This window comes from Boleophthalmus pectinirostris, unplaced genomic scaffold, assembly GCF_026225935.1.
Source record: "Boleophthalmus pectinirostris isolate CB_2022bp ecotype Guang Dong unplaced genomic scaffold, ASM2622593v1 HiC_scaffold_2, whole genome shotgun sequence".
NCBI lineage: Eukaryota > Metazoa > Chordata > Actinopteri > Gobiiformes > Gobiidae > Boleophthalmus > Boleophthalmus pectinirostris.
In genome coordinates this window covers 17,820,637-17,838,011 of record NW_026571152.1, presented here as the reverse complement: position 1 = coordinate 17,838,011, position 17,375 = coordinate 17,820,637, and the positions used below count along the sequence as shown (strand labels likewise).

The 17,375-nt window shown below is 41.0% G+C and overlaps 1 protein-coding gene across 1 annotated transcript in view; it reads left to right on the top strand.

Moving 5' to 3' along the window:
- wwox (WW domain containing oxidoreductase) overlaps positions 1-17,375 on the top strand; it is a 180,870-nt gene that overhangs the window by 62,399 nt on the left and 101,096 nt on the right. Inside the window, exon 8 of the mRNA XM_020932138.2 lies at positions 4,198-4,462. Coding sequence (XP_020787797.1) covers positions 4,198-4,462 — 265 coding nt within the window. The remainder of the gene's footprint in view (positions 1-4,197; positions 4,463-17,375) is intronic.

Genomic DNA, 17,375 nt, shown 5'->3' with positions numbered 1-17,375 from the left:
GAGTGTTTTAATATATGATGTGGCTAAATTCTTTCTGGAAATGAGCTCTGCTAGCTATGATTTAATGATCATATCATTAAATCATATCATTAAATCACATGACGATGCTCTTGAAGGTCCTCATACTGTCCAAATCTCCAGCCCAGTACCTGTTCAGAGAAAGGCTAAACAGGGCAGAGAATTCCAGTGCAGTATCTCATGTGACATCTCTCATTCCCCACAGCTCATTTCAGACTTTATATTACATGTATTGAAGGCTCTCGGTGTATGTTTGTGTTAGACTGATTCACTTAGCTCGCCCTCCAAAGCCAGTGTGTGACCTCTGGCCCTGCAGCATATTGTATTCCCTAAGCCCCTTGTTGGCGGCTGCAGCAGTGACCTATAGGGGACAGGCTAATGGCTGGACACTTTATCAGTTGTCCCCAGCACAGGAGCTTAGAGTGGAATTGAGCAAATACACTGACAACTCCAACTGATACAAGATGAGACACTATCCTTCTTATGGGATATTTATAGTAAAAATATGTACACAATTCCTCACCTGGTCAAATATGCTTTTTATACATTTTGTTTATTTTGTAAACTTTGGCCATGAATTATAATACTTGACAGTTATGGCCATGTAGTGTAAAACGGTTAACATTAGATTCATTTTCACATAGAAATCCTCTGTATACTTTCAGATGACTACAAGGGATGGGCGATGTATGAGTATCAAGACTGGAGGTTTTCTCATGTATCAGTGTTGGTCTGATATTGATATTCTGGCAATATTTTGCACAGATTTTTTTCTGCCTCAGTCTGTGTGTGCTCATTCTCCTCTTTGTCTTTTTGAGAAGAGTAATCTGTAGAAATGGAAATTGAAGCTAAATGAGAATAAAAATAAGGCTGTATGTTTACACAATCATGCAACAAATAGATATTTTCCAGATAAATAATATTTGCAATTTTGACAAAAGTGAAAAGTTAATTTGTGAAATGATTTATGTGAGCCTTGCTATGGATTTAAAAACTGTAATACTGGTTATCAGCGGCAGCAAGTCAATTAATTGAATATGGTATCTAGGCTTGAAAAAACTATTTTGGCTTCTTCCTAATTACTCTATTACCATATTATGATACTTGCTTGTTGTTTGAACTTCATGAATTAAGATTTAGTTTGCTGTCCAATCTAGAACTGAATTTAAATGAAATAGAAAAACAAACAAACAAACAAAAACTCATTTGCTGCAGGTACACACTTGACTGAAACGCTTTATTTTACTCAACTGTACTCCACAAAATTTCACACAACACATCTTTTAACCACAATTTACAAACCATTTTACAATAAAAGCCCCAAAAGTGTCGGGATTTGGTTTGTTGCTGATTTATCAACCTGTACTTGATGAAGCCGTCGTGAAGTTGGCGCACATGAAATGAAAAGCCCGCAGATGTTGTAATTTAGCCAAGCGCGGATGTTGCGGCGGGCGACAGTAAACAAGAGGCAGCCAGCTTGTAAAATCACAACAAGGAAAGCAGGTGACATTTTGATTGGTTGTTTGGTAATGACTGGATTAATATGTAGAATGTGTCCCGGGCGCAGCTAGCTCACCGGCGGATGAGGACTCGGAGCATGTGCGCGGTGATATTGCAGCGCCCAGGCATAATAACAACAAGTAGTGTAATGTTTAGGGGCCTTGTCAAACATCTGGAGTTTAACAGCTCTGTCGCAAGCAATTAAAGAACATCATGTCACCCCTTTGATTTGTATGCTAGGAGCGCTACACATCTGCCAGCCCAGGCCTCTGCACACAACAATGTAACTGTAACTACTGCTAACTCTCATGGTGTTTTTAACCTAAGTGCCTCAACTCCCGACAGGCTAGGTGGGCATTGTTTCTGACCAGATTCAACTTTACCCTTTCCTACCGTCCTGGATCACGTAATGCAAAGCCTGATTCCTTGTCCCGCCAATTCTGCACTTCTGATGACCACTCTGCTGAACCTAATACTATTCTTTCCAGCTCCCACATGGTTGCCATTCTCACCTGGGAATTGGAGGAACGAGTGAAGGCCGCTTTGGAGAACAATCCCGGCCCCAGCACCTGCCCTAACAATCTCCTGTTTGTTCCACAGCACCTCAGATCAGACGTTCTGCAATGGGCTCACAGTTCTAAGCTCACCTGTCACCCTGGAATCCAGCGAACTAAGGAGGTCCTGCTACAAAGGTTCTGGTGGGGTACCTTGGATGAGGACACCAGAGATTTTGTAAATGCATGTCAGATTTGCCGTCAGTCAAAGTCTACGCACCAAGCACCTGCCGGCCATCTTCTTCCCTTACCTGTTCCCCACCGGCCTTGGTCCCATATATCCCTGGACTTCGTCACTGCCTTACCGGTCTCCAGTGGACACACCACCATCCTGACTGTAGTCGATCGCTTTAGTAAGATGGCCCATTTCATTCCGCTGGCCAAACTCCCTTCTGCCAAGGAGACAGCTGAACTCATGTTGCAGCATGTTTTTCGGCTACACGGACTCCCGACTGACATAGTCTCTGATCGGGGTCCACAGTTCACCTCCATCTTCTGGCGTGAGTTCTGTTTACTTCTTGGAGCCACCGTTAGCCTTTCATCAGGCTACCATCCTCAGTCCAACGGCCAGACTGAGAGAATCAACCAGCAGATGGAGACAGTGCTGCGGTGTATGGCCTCCAGGAATCCATCCTCCTGGTCCCAGCAGCTACTCTGGGTCGAGTACTCCCACAACACGCTGAAAAGCTCTGCCACTGGTTTTTCCCCATTTCAATGTGCTTATGGGTACCAGCCACCTATGTTTCAATCCCAGGAGAAAGAGGCATCATGTCTTTCTGTTCAAGCCTTTATCAAGCGCTGCTACAGAACCTGGAGACAGGCTCGGACTGCCCTTCTTAGCACAGCACAGTGCTATTCTGCCGCAGCTAACCGCCGGCGATCAAAGGCTCCTGCTTACCAGAGTGGTCACATGGTTTGGCTCTCCACCAAGGATCTTCCTCTCCGGGTTGATTCAAAGAAGTTGGCACCAAAATTCATTGGCCCCTTTGAGATAGAAAAGATGGTCAACCCTGTGGCTGCACGTCTCAAGTTACCCAGAGCCATGCGAATAAATCCGACATTTCATGTCTCTAGGTTGAAGCCAGTCTGTGAGAGCCCTCTTGCTCCTGTTTTGCCGCCACCACCTCCGACACGCCTGATTGATGGGGAACCTGCGTATACAGTGCGTCGCCTCCTGCGCTCCAGATGTTGTGGTCGAGGTCTTCAATACCTGGTTGACTGGGAAGGCTATGGGCCAGAGGAGCGTTCTTGGGTGCCTGCCAGCTTTATCTTGGACCCTCTTCTCATTAAGACTTTCCATGAGAAACACCCTGAACAGCCTTCAAAGGGCTCTTGAAGCTCTCGCGATTCTTTCTGCTACCCTAGGTGATCCATCTGGGTACTCTGACCTTTCAGAGGACTTCTGACCCTCCTCCAGGCCCCCTCCTCCCTCCCGTGGTCGGCCTTTTGGTTTTGGGACGTCAGGAGCCGTCCCTTGAGAGGGGGGTTCTGTCACAGTTCTGCCTTTTGTTTACTTGTTTTCCCCAATCCAGTCCATTTCTCAGTCTGTTCCGGTCCTCCTTTTGCCACCTCCCTCCTTTCCCTACAGGTGCCGCTCATTCTGTAATCAGCCCAGGCCCAGTCTATATATACTCCCTCTGCTCCCTCAGTCTTTGCCAGATTGTCGACCTGTTAAGACAGACATTCAAGCTCTGAAAACCTGAAACCTGAAATCCCTGTATTCCCTGAATCTGTTCTGTTTGTGATTTCTCCAATTCTGTGTTTCCCTGTTTGTTGTCCCTGTTTCTGAGTTCACTCACAGTTAATTTCTTACTAGTGTATTTCCCAGTCTTGGAGGATATTTCCGTTCACATTTTATATCATATATTCCTCTGTTATATTTTCAGTCTGAGTTTCCATTATTACATTCCCTGTTATAGAACACTTTCTGTTATTTAAATAAGACTTTGTTTGCCTGAGTACTTGTGTTGCATTTCAGTCCAATTTACCTGCATGATAGTCTGAGAAATTAACTTACAACCTATTTTCTGTATTGGCTCACCCAAACTTGGGATTTCCTTTTTTGCTATAACCATACACACTTTGTCATAAGAATTTACCCTTCCTAACTCACTGTGTTTTTCAGGTTCACCTGTTTGAATGACTCCTGCAGTAAACTTGACCTGGCCATGCTCTCACCACCACAGAAGGACTACTGGTCCGTACTGGCCTACAACCGCGCCAAACTGTGCAACATCCTGTTCAGTAATGAGCTCCACCGGCGCCTGTCCCCCCATGGAGTCACCTGTAACGCACTGCACCCTGGGAACATCATGTACACGGACCTCCACAGGAGCTGGTGGCTTATGACCTTCTTCTTCACACTGGCCCGGCCCTTCACCAAGTCTATGGTAAGTCCCTACTCGTAGCATGTGTGATTGGGAAGAAGGACAATATGGATTTTTGGTGGTTGTGCGTTTGCGTTTTTTTTATTTTTTATGTCACAATAACTGCTTGACTAGGGCTGGGTGATATGGTGATAAAAGTGTAATTGTGGTCTTTCTGTGATAATATGGTATTTTGGTCATATCGTCTTTTGCTATTTGGTTAGCATCTGTAAGGGTCTGAGTGAGTGACAGCTGTATTCAGCCAGTCAGAGTGAAGTGTGAACGGTCAGGTAAACCACATAACTTTACCTCTTTAGGCAATAACAAAATACAAAGTGATAGAATTGTAATAAAATTGAAATCATGACCTGGCTCCAAGAAAATCATTCTTAATTTTTGGCCATATCATTCACCCCATTACTCATTTGTTAGCAGCTTATCCTCATATGATCTTTTAGCTGCATGTTTTCTCTTGTCTTTCTCTTGGCTCGGCAGAATTATGTTTTGTAAACTTACCCTAAACAGAGTTCATTTTGCCATCTGTAGAGATGGCTAACTTCCATTTTGAGGATGGCTGAGCCTCATAGGCTAATCTGTTTTTGCTCTTGTGAGTTTTATTGAGCTGCTAAGAAGACCATACCTTTTTTTTTTATAGTGAAAAATAAAGGTAAAATACTAATTTAAATAAAATAGTGCTGGATATGAATGTGCTGTGCCATGTGCTGGATATGAATGAGTTGATCTTGTATATCTGCTGATATTATCTTCTATTGACAAGATTCATAACAGAAACATTGCCTTTGCTTTGTCTTCAACTTACAAGGCTTCAAACCTAGTAGAGACCCGTAGTTGGATTGTCATTACATAATATATAAATGCTTTTATCATAACGACACACACATACATTTCATTGCTTGTCACAAGTAAGACACTTCCTTTTCTTTATCTGACTATATGTGGTGTGTTGTTTTTGGCCTGTTCATGGTGGTTCAGGAACATATTTTCTACACACTTGGGGAGAGTATATCTTTCAGCGGTACACAGATATTCAGTGGTTTGTTTTCCGTTTCCTCCTTTCATTGTGTATTTAACTCCAGGAGAACTCTTCCCTATATCCTCTCCCAAGTCCACTCCACATGTGTGTACTGCTGCTATTAGGTTACACTAAATGCACCACAAAACCCACACACAGATACAGCTGTGCACCCAGGACTGTTGACAAAATAAGTGATCCGTCAGTGTGTTTTTATCATGCCTTTCCCATCAGGAGGAACACTTACATGGGTGGGATGTTAGGGATGGAACTTTGTCTATAGTAGAATGAAGATTCATATGGGCCTCTTTTAAAGGGAACTTATTTATGCAAATTGGGTTTTAGGGTTTTATCCATGTTATGGTTATTTCATTTACACACTCAAAGTTGTATTTACAGTGATTCATGCATGTTTGAGTAATTTTCATATTTTTTTATTCAAGACGTTATTGCTCCAGTCTACCCCTGTTCTCACCACCACAGGCATATTCTCGGCTTTTATTTTCTCAGTTAGTGATATCTCAAATTTGTGATTCAGCAGTACAACACCCTTTGCTTTAACAGTGCTCCAGACCTTTGGCCTTCTCTCTTTGAGCTTCATGATGAAGCCTCCTGAAATAGTTTCCCCTTCACTGATGTGGTTTGTCTGGGTTAAGCAGAAAATGTGCAAAACATCAAAAAATATAAAACATGCTTTCAGTTCATTCATAGTTTTGTTGCCTTTAAGTGAGAATCTACAATGTAAATCGTCACAAAAAAGACAAAACAATTAGTTGAAAAAGTGTGTCCAAATATTTTTACCAGTGTTTGTTCTTAGTGTAATTGTCATCTATAAAGCTACTGTTTACTTATATTTAATTGTACCTCAGGTGTTGATTGGACATGTGTACACGCCATAGCTCTCCTCTTCCATCCATCTCCCTGTATTCAAAGCCTTGTATAAGGACGGCTCCGCTCCCCCTTCAGGCTCCATACCTCTGCCTAATATATGCTTTACTTCCACTATTACATCCTTTCCATTAGCCGCTCTTCATACTTTATCAATTTAGCGCTGTGACTGAAGGGGGAATGTGGAGTTTTCACACAGCGTTGTTCTGATCCATCACTTTTGACAGACACAAGGCCGCAGGCTGTCATTCGTCTCTCCTGTCCGCTCCTTCTCCTCCTCCTCTGCGTCTCACGGCTCACAAGAAGTGCTCCTCAGCACCTTTCTCAAAATGCCACCACCAACATTTCCAACATTTGACTATACTCCTGTCACCATCTTTCATTCACGGCCACAATCCTGCTTATCATTTACACAGACTCGTTTGAGTGTTCAAGTGTTGTGAGGCAGACAGGCAAATTGGTTAACTGTGTTTGCTAGGGTGTGTGTGATGAGAATGGAGATGGTTCTCCTATACTGTTAACCTACCTATAAACTACATGAAACATTCAGGTATAGTAGGCCTTGTCTAAATGATCTCTACCCTCCAGTCTGAGCACTTGATGTAGACCATTGATACGTGGGGAAAAAGTCCTCTTATCAAGATTTGGAGATCAAGTTGGTTAAGTTGATTGAGTTGATTGCTTTACACAGCAAGATGAATTCCTGTGATATCTCTTTGCAAACTCATAAGAATCCATCTGTATCCAATCACAGGGCAGACTGTATATATTTACTATGCTTTTCTCTCAACTGGATTTGCCAAAAGTTTGATTTCTCTGCTGTCACAACAGTATTCGTCAGATTGCTTAAAACAGGAGCCATGCCAGATTCCAGTATCAATCTGACTCAGTTACCTATACAAAAAAATGTCGGTGGATTAAATTTGGGACCTTTTGTGGTGAGACGTGTGAGCTAAACATTCAGCTATGTCATCCTATGGTCTTATGTGAAGAGAACTGAAGATCTGGTATCCTGTTTTTTCTTGCTTTGCTTTAGGGCACATTCAACTTACAAATTTGTTTCTACTTGTTTAGAATGATTTTTATTTAAAGAAAGTTATTTTGCATGTGCATGTAATTTACTTCTGGTTATACATCAGATACCCTAAGCTGATGTACCTTTCTAGATAAGACATGAGACTTGTGGCTCCTTGTTTTTAGGTTCTCGCAGTTTAATCTAAAAAAGTGTATACTTTTTATCAAAGTTTTCTCATCTTCAGTTCATTCTTGCTCTTATATGCCAGCTTCACATATATCCAAGTGAAATGGGTGTGGTATTTTAAATGCAATTAACAAAATGATTTCATCTTTCCAATGGGGCAGTGACTTCTCCACACTTGAGTAACTAATCGTAACATAGATGTTGGTAAATATGATTGGACAAAGGTAGATTTCGTAATTAAAAACTGTCTTGCTGACACTGCGATTAACCAAAACTGTCTCAGATAACCAGCACACACGCAACCTTAAACACGCTCAAAGTAAGTAAGTTGATAAGCCCCTTCCCCCCTTACCCCCCACACTGCTCTCACACTGCCCCCACATTACAGGCTTAATAAAACAGTGATATTATTTCAGTTATTGGTTGCGGGGATATGAAGATGCTATCGGGTTAATTGCTGGCGTACGCTTCCGGGATCCACAGAGATTGTTGTGGGATGCAGACATAAGCAGAAAGCGCCATCCAAAAAAACAATCAAGCTCCCCCCCGGAGTGCGTTCCAGTGCAAATAACCCCGGCTCATTTAAAGAAGAGCGCTGATTTATGAGCGCACAGGTGAATGATGTACAGCTGGACTGGCCGGATGGAGACGCACAGAGAGAGGAAGAGAGAGGAAACATGAGGCCCAGTCTGAATAGTTTAGGAGGTGTCAAGATGAAGGAGGATTATGATATGCAAGATTTGTTATGAAAGAAGAAATGAATCGCCCAGTGGAAACACATGTTATTGCCTGTTAAATACCTGTGGTTCTCCAGAGCAATATAAAGGTTAATGTATCTGTTAACCAAGGTTTTCTTTCCTATCATTTTGCATAGCCACAACTTATTGTGGAAATTATACAAATTATTGTTTTAATTTCAAATCATAATTATTATATTATAGAAAGTGAATATGCCAATGGTGCCGCAATTTAAGTGTTCTCCCAACAACTGAAGGATAGTCTCTTTGAGTCTTGTCTCAGGCCCCCAGTCACAGGATGTGACAGAATGTGCATTCAGGGTAAAAACTAAATACCAATACAATATATCAGTTGTCCGATACATTGGGCTGATATTTGAACTTTTTAGCATAATGGCCCTCAGCCTTAAATTTCCAACAAAGGACTATTTTTAGTTTGGCTGACCTGCTGCATAATCAATATGTATAAAGCTTTATTTAAACACTTTACTATGAAGGACACTGAACAAAATGTGACTACACAGCTCTTATGCAGTTTGTAGTAAAGCAGGGTTGTGGATGAGATAATTTGAGGAAAATTATCAAAATCTGGCTTCCTTATTGGCCCAAAAATATCAGCAGAGCTTATTCGTCAGTATCAGCATCAACCATTTCAGAAAACCTCTGGTTGATTTCTACAAAAAATCGCTTGGTCCAGATGACTAGCATACATCTGTTGTTTTTATGAATACCTTGGATCTCATTTTAAATGTATTAGTGATTGTGTACATTGATTTTTTTATGTACCTCCGGAAGACTAGCAACATTCTCGTGGAAGTTAATGGAAATCAGAATAAAAAGCCTAATACGGTGCTCTTAAATAAGACCCACCAAGACATTCTTCCATTCTACAACACATTTAAGAAAAGAAAAAACAATGTCTCTGCTCTTTTGCATTTAGTTGTGAAATAGCATCAGCCAAACAAAATTAGATCTTCAGGTTATCAGCATAAAAGCAATATCTGTTTCCTTATTCAAATTCCCATAAAGAACTCCCCAGCTCATTTTAAACATGCATGCTTAAATGGTCCTCCCTTTCGGCTTCTTTAATCTCACTTACCACTCCCCAAATATTGCCCCTGTGTCATCTGTGCATCCTTTGTGTTGTTTCGTCTCCTCCATTCTCCAAACTTCTCCATTAGCGTGAGCACGTCCCACTCCCCTATCGATGCACCGCACTGATTCCATTTTGCTGAGTTGAGAAAGGCATCTATAAAGAGCCATGACATTTTAATCAACCAAACTATCTCGGGCTAACATCGCTGCTCCCTCCCCACGCCTTGATGTGCTTATCGGGGAGATGGTGTGACCGCGCGCATGGGGAGTGGGAGGGTGCCCCGTGTCCTTACTCAGTCTTATCAAGCAGCTACAATTTAGATGGAAGAGTTAAATGATTGACACTGATCTAAGAGGAGTTATTTCATCAAGAACAAATCGCAAATAATTCTCAAGTAAGTGTTGGAGAACTTGGGAATACAGTGTCTGGAATGGGGGTGTGATCTTTTTGTGATTAGATGAAAAGTTGTATTATTTTATCTCTGTCAAATGACTCCAAATAAAGCTTTGATGAGTTTCCCAAGTGCTCCAAATTGTTGATTAGTCATTTATTTTAGGCTGACTTCCTTTTTAAGTTAGTTTAGTTAGTCTCAGGTATTTTTTTATTAGCACATGAGATGGCAGGTGACTGACAGGAGTGACTGAAGGGGTGACAGCATAATGCAGTGTAAACTGTTTTGATTATCTAGGAAAGCATTATATAAATCCACTGTTTTATCATTACTATAATTATTGGATCCAAATTAATATTTAATTCAATTTCAGAGGTCAGTGAACCAACAGCTTTTTCTGACAAACTGACAAGATGAAACGTGCAAGAACTGGATCCCTCAAATGGGATGATATGGTTCACTTTAGACAATGGAGACACTTGTGGCCATTACTGATCTGCTCCAAAGCAAACCAGTGGTAACGAGCCTATGGAGTCCTATGTTGTCACTGCAAGAATGTATGTTTTCATTATACAAGAATACTTTTTTCTCAGTTAGATCAGCTTTGCAACGGTAGATTCTGTGTCCCTCTCCATAGAGTCCTATGTTGTTGAGGCAGATGCTCGTCCCACCGCCTAATAAGAATGGCCTGTCAGAAACACAGTTTCTCATGTTTATTTGCTTAGAGACAACGCAGCAATGATTAACCTATGGTCTGTGTCTGTTATGTGTACGCACCATCTTATTTTTGCTAAATTAACACTGGCTTATACTCCCTGTTGTATACATGCTCCATACATGCCCCATACATCCCATTATGTGTTGTGGTGTGCTTATTAGTTGGCGTAACCTTTGTGAAGTTGTGGTCTTGTTGCGCTTTATGCTGACCCACTGACATTTGGGTGATTGACTGATCGCTCCCTCATGATCGCTGTACCCCGAGGCCTGGAGCAGCTGGACTGGGCCTATACCCATCTAACCTATAGCCTAACTGTATGGTCAGACAGAGGCACGGTGCCATCACCCGCTGTAATGGAGAGAAAAAGGGGGGTGGAGGGGTCTCTTAGCCGCTCCAATCAGACACCTCCCTCACCCCAGGGGCCCGTTTCAGCCCGGTCCTCACACTTCCTTAGCGTTTTAGCGTGATTATTTTAGCGTGGATCATGCCTCGGGCACAGGGCCACCTTTTTACATATGCACAGGCTGAACTTTTGACCAGCGCAGGCGGGATTAGAGAGGGGCTGTTCAGGCAAGAGCACTGGGACCAGGCGGACTGGTGGATACATGGAGAAGGGACTCAGGGGATCAGACCTCACTTTTCCTAATGGAGACATTATTAGCATCTGAGGACTCTCTTCAGACCTGCTGTTGTTCTTCAGATCGAGGGCAAAAAGAGAATAGTGACTGATAAAATTTAGCAAAGTCATATCAGTAACTCTTTTCATACTAATATATGATTTGATTTACTAGATTTTTAAGTTGACCATTGACGATACCTAAACGATATCTAAACCATTGCTAGTGTACCCCAAGTCTCATGTGGGTTTGGGACTGAATGGCCTGTCTGATACAACCCTACAACCCTTTTACAATGAAGGAAAGGCAAATGTATTTGTGTAGCAAAATTTGTACACAAAGTAATCCAAAGTGCTTTACATTAAAATCACAATAAGAAGAGAGAGTACTATACTGACTTTTCTAGGTCTCTGGTCAGGAGTTCCATCCAGAATTTACCCTGTTGTGCTTGATTGCAGACTGATGAAGAACCTGCTAGAAACGTATCCACTCACAAAGGGAACGTTCAGGAGAACCTGGTACCTTCTTCTACTATAATAATAAGTCTCTCATTGCAGCTCCCTGTAGAGCCATTGGAGACAGAGCCATATGGAAAGGCCCACATGTTGGAGTGGGCTGGATAAAAACATACAATCCTATTTGTCTGTATTGACATGTGTGTTCCTGCCCAATCCTGTTACAGGGATTATTGTCCGTGCAGATACCATTTCATTAAAGGAAAGGCACACATGCACAGACACACAGAGACAGGCACACAGCAGGCATGGCTCCAGGCCTGCTTCTGCGCTCCATTGCACAGGAAAAGTGTGTAAATGCTTTATTGTGGATGAGTTGATGTGATGGAGAGCGTGTCTGGATCAATAAAGAACCAATCAAATGCTGACAGTCTGCTACTGTATGGAGTCAGTCACTCAGGCCTGTGCTGTGCACTTCTGCTACAGAGGGGAGGTGCAGCTGGGCCCTGGAGCAAGTACAAGAAGGTTAAGACGACAGGACCAAGTAGAGGTTTCTTTATGAGGTTTGGATTGTTTGGTGTTTTTGTTTTGGTGATTAGCAAACTTAGCGATAGATCTGGGGGAAGAATCCTGCTCACTGGTTGCCTTAGTGAAGGATGGGTCAAATGTAGTAACAGTAACGGAGTAATGGAGTGTACCTTAACCTTAATTGACTAAAATCATTAAAGCTAGATATACAATAATAAAAATAATACTTAAGTAACAAATAGTAATCCAAATCTAAAAAGTAACTGATACTAAGAAGGTTAAAATCTCATTATAATGTATAGTAGAAAGAAATAGCAAAAAAATAGCAGTTGTCCCCATTTAACAGCATATACCTTTTACACCCAACCCAGTAAAACCACATAAAACAAAGTTAAAAAGCCATATAAAACAAAGTGTCATCTAAATGTGTGTGTGAAATTGCCCTGACTCTCCTGTCCTGATGTTGTGAAGTACTAGCGTTATCCAGGGCACTTGCAGGCTGCAGACACCTCCGGGAGACCATTAGAGTGGGTCTTCCCAGCCGGGTGTGTGTGAGTCTGGGCTGAGAGTGAGGCAGGGTCGGCCTAAATTACCCCCGAGCTCCAGGTCAGAGGCTCCGGCCGCACTGTCAGGGGAGAGCGCTGTAATGGAGGAGATCAGAGCAGGCCAAAGGCGGGACAGCTCATACCCTTTAGTCTCTCTACTTGTCCTGTTCTGTTTGGTTATTTCAAAGATGCTTTTTATGGGATTTGAAAGTGTATTTTTCTGACATTTAAACCAGTGAGAGTTAATAGTTGTTGCAATGTTAGGGTTGTAAAAGGAAGTAAATTCATTGTCAAAAGAGAATCCTAAAACCCTGATCATCTCTTAATTCTCTATTAGTATATTTTTAAAAATAGGGTACCAAATTAGAATTCTAATTTATATAGTAACTGTAGGGAAGATAATTCATCCATATTGTCAACTCCAATCACAGTAATGCTGTAATTGTTGTACTTTGCTCATTTTTTCTTTCTTTTTTTTTAAGAATCTTTCTATTGCAGCTTAGGTTGGCAATAGTTCAATTTCAATCACTTTTACACAAGTAAGTAAAACAGCATGTAAGAATTTTAGAAGTAAAAACAAAAAAAAAGTCATTTCAAATCAGTCTATACTCCAAAAAGTAAATCTAAAAATACAGTGCTTTTAAAGTGGCTGTACCAATTTAACTTTATCATTCAGAAAGTTTAATTTCATAGTCACATATTAGAAGAATGGTAATCTATCAAGAATTTCAGTTTTGTTTGCTTGTAGTCAAATGTCATCATTTGTGAATAATTGCCAAACTGTGGTGAGTAAGGTATAAAATATAACTTTATAGCCTGTATTATTTTAACACTATGAATTTGCGAATTTGCAAATCAAGATTCATGTTGCATTTGTTATTTTACAAGTTCACAATTTTCAATCATTGATTCTAAAATGAATACCAAATTTGAGGCATATTTATATTGCATTCTTTATCAAACAAACTGTCCCAACCGAGCCTGGACCATCCCAACCCAGCCTGGACACCCCGTTTGGACACCACACCCCTCCACCCCCCTCCCTGCTGTTGTGACATGCGGCTGATGGACTATTTTTCAAATTGATTTCAAAAATGTACATAAGCAGCCGATCCCCTCGCCCAGATTACCTATTGATTTTTAATATGAAAAGCTCATTATATAAGCAGGAACGGCAACACAAAAAGCTAGCCAACCTTTGCATAAATCCTTTAATTGAATTTCCAGAGCCCGTGGTTCTACATTTTTTAATTAAATCCATTTGGGTTTTTTTAAGGCTTGCTGTGTAATTTGCATGCTGTGAAGTGGGTGCTGTCCCAGATAAAGTGCCATTGATCCTTATTAAGGCTCACCTCTGGGCGCGCTGAAAACCAACCGCAGAAATGAAAATGTGCTCACGGTGCATACACTTATTGCCCGCATGATAGGATTAGAGGCAGGAAGGCTGGAGATAGAGATGGAGGAGTGGGCAAAGAGGTGAGGAGAGAGAGGGTGTTTGAGTGTGTGTGTGGAGGGGGGTGAGGGGGGTCCTGATTATTAATAGTTGTTCATATTAATGTAATAATTCACCTCTGCTCCTCCTGGGTGAGATTGCGAGGAGACTGTTTATATTTACTGTGTTGTGGTCCAGATTTCTCATCAAGCACTCATCTGCGCACTTATAAGAGCTGCTGGGATTTCCCAAATGGAAATATTTTTGAAGAAGAGTGGACGGCTTGTGTTAGATCTCCTTATTTGATTTTTTTAGTGTCCCGCTCAGGCATGGGACGATTACTGTAATGTTTGTAATAAAGTAAGAGCAGGAATGCAGTTTATTAAAGGACTTGTCTTAACTGTACTTAAGTGCAGGTTTTTATATTGACCCAAGATGCAAAGTAGTTATTAAAAATTTAAAGGTGAATTTGCTAGTTTATTGGTAATTTATATATTGTTATATTTTATAAAGAAAAAAAAAACACAATTAATTGGATTGATACTTGTATGGTATGATACTATGATACTACATAATGAAAATGTCATACCAAATTTGCTTTGATGTCTGTGTATTTTATCCATCTGGTCAAAACCTCCTCCTCAGGCCAAACTCAACATCTCCAGTCAGGTTTGTTTATCTGCAATGTTTCTCAGCCCCTTTTTAAATATTTATATATATTTGTTGTATTATTTTAAGTAGCCATGTTTGTGTAGTTGGGTGTCAGTCATGCTCATGTGAACTCAGAGAAAACTAGTGTCCACACACGTTTATAAAAAACGCCTTTGTAAAGAACTGGAGAAATATGTTTTCTTTAATGACTATTCATCATATATCATGAAGTTCTTTTTAATTAGTTAGATATACAATTCATGGAGAAACTTAAAACCACTACTGCGTTTTGCTGTATTTGAAAATGGAACAAAATACCTATGGGGATAAGCAAGTGTACATTTATCTTAGAACACATACCACAAAATGACAAAAACATAGAAAATATAAAGATAATACTAATTACTAATATAACCTTATTTTCTAATATTTAAAAAACATTCAAATTTGTACAGTGCCACACACACTGCTGTATCCTGCTGTGTTCTTTCACCCTCATCCAATCAGCCATGCTTAGCAATGTCTAACCTGCTCTCCTCTGCAATCATAACCACCCATCACGACTACTCATTTTCTCATTCCCGACCTGTTAAATACCACTGAACACATGTAAGGCCTGCGCTAATATGCAGCCATCATTTCGGTCTGAGCAGCAGCAAGGCCCTCTCTCTTTACCTCCCTCTCTCCATCCCTCCCTCTCTCCTTCCCTCCCTCTCTCCTGTGTGGTTATATGCACACGCGGGAGTGAATCAATAGAGATTACCCCCTGACCCCAGCCACATACTTATAGGCCGCTTCGTGGTGCTCACCCATCTCTCATCAGTTTCACTTAAACACCGCACCTCACTCAATAAGGCAGCGCGCGCTAATTCATTTCAAAGATGGAGAGGGCCCATTCAACTGCTGCAGCGCTAAACAGAGGTTAGCGTACAAACAGAAAGGGAACGCTATGCAACTCTGGTCTTATACATTATATGAATAATCAGGGAGAGAGTGGTGGTAAAGAGGAGAGGCTGAGGAGGCTGGTGGTTCTGCGGCAGGGAAAGTAGGGCATAGAAGAAAGTGAAAATGATAAGAAAGAGGAGAAAAAACAAGTGTATTTCTATGATTTTTTTTTTTTTTTTTGAAGAGCATTAGTTGAAAGACAAAAATAACAAGTTGTCATTGGCTGAAAGAGGCAGGAACGAGATAGAAAAAACAATTGTATTGGTAAAGCTACTGTAATTTCTAGGTTGGACACCACACTTGCAAGTATGAGTGTGGTTGACTCAACAGTATAAACTGTACACACATTTCTTCATTGTCTTCTGTGGTGCTAGTTCTTATTTAGTTTGATAGTTAAAGGGCCTGTACTCGATTTTTCCATCTATTTGAGCAAAATATATCTTTCCCCAGTACGGATGTATTGTATAAGAAGTTCTTGAGGTCAAAATGTGTTTGCTGTGTACTGTCTGCATCTAATTAGAAAGCAGTTGATCAGGGAGTGTGTGTTAGCATGCTAGTTGTTGTTAGATTTACTGTCACTGCAAAACTCTGTTGTGAAAAGTGCTTGTAAACTCATCACATCACCTAGTTGGTACGTTCAGAATGCATAAAGAAAGTGTGGAATAGCTTTGGTTCATTGCAAATGGTTTAAAATGAACTACTACTGTTTTTCAAATTTTTGAGAACAGGTAGTGGCTTTAATATAGGTTCAGTTTCATTCATGTTTTCCAGTATAGATTAAGGTTGGTACTGATTTAGACCTGATTTAGTTATAATATAGTCTGGAATTGTTTTGTCTGGTTTTAGACCTGGTTTAAGTCTAGGAATGCGAAATAGTTGTTAATCAGTATGCAGAGTTTTGCCAGATTAAGCGAGGGTGCAACCAGTCAACTGTCACCTTAAATTTGAATGTGTAAACATGAGAAAAAAAAAAAATCTCATTAGAAATACTTAATTAACCTTCCCGACTCTGTATATTTTTAATTTTGCATGTATATATTTAACAGATTTTCTTTTCCCTCCTTGTGTGCTGGCTAGTGGCTGCTGTGATGCCTGTCTGTGGGAGTGGTGGAGCTGAAGTGCGCTGTGACGACTGTGTCTGCTGCTTCTGCTCTGTCAGCACAAAGCACACCAGTATTGACCCAGGCCTGTCCTCTGCTCCGCTCTGCCCACTGTCCCCAACTTGTCATCCCTCCATCTCTCTCTCTCTCTCTCTCTCCATCTCTCCTTCTCACTCTTTCCTTGGGTTTCCTTGCATTTGACCTTTTCAAGACATCAGAAATATTTGACAAATTCCTTAATCGTTTGGCAGAGCAGTGCAATAGTTTTTGCTTTTCTTTTTTTGTCATTGAAGCCATTTGAAACAGTGATGGCAACAGGGCAGTTGATCCATTGTGATTGTTTAATTCACAGCACACCCCATCGTGGCAAGTTACATGTCGGGTCTGTGGTGAGGTAAGCACACTCACAGTTAGAATGCTTTTTTTTTTTTTTAGCAAGAATATGAAGATGTATTTGAAAAGATGTAAGATAGACATGCTGAATGCCATACTGTGGTACATTCCAGACAAAGCAATAACATCTCCATGGAGACAAACTGGTGGCAGACCCCTCCACCAGAAAAGTTACACAGTGCACCTTTTAAGAGTTTAGAAATGACC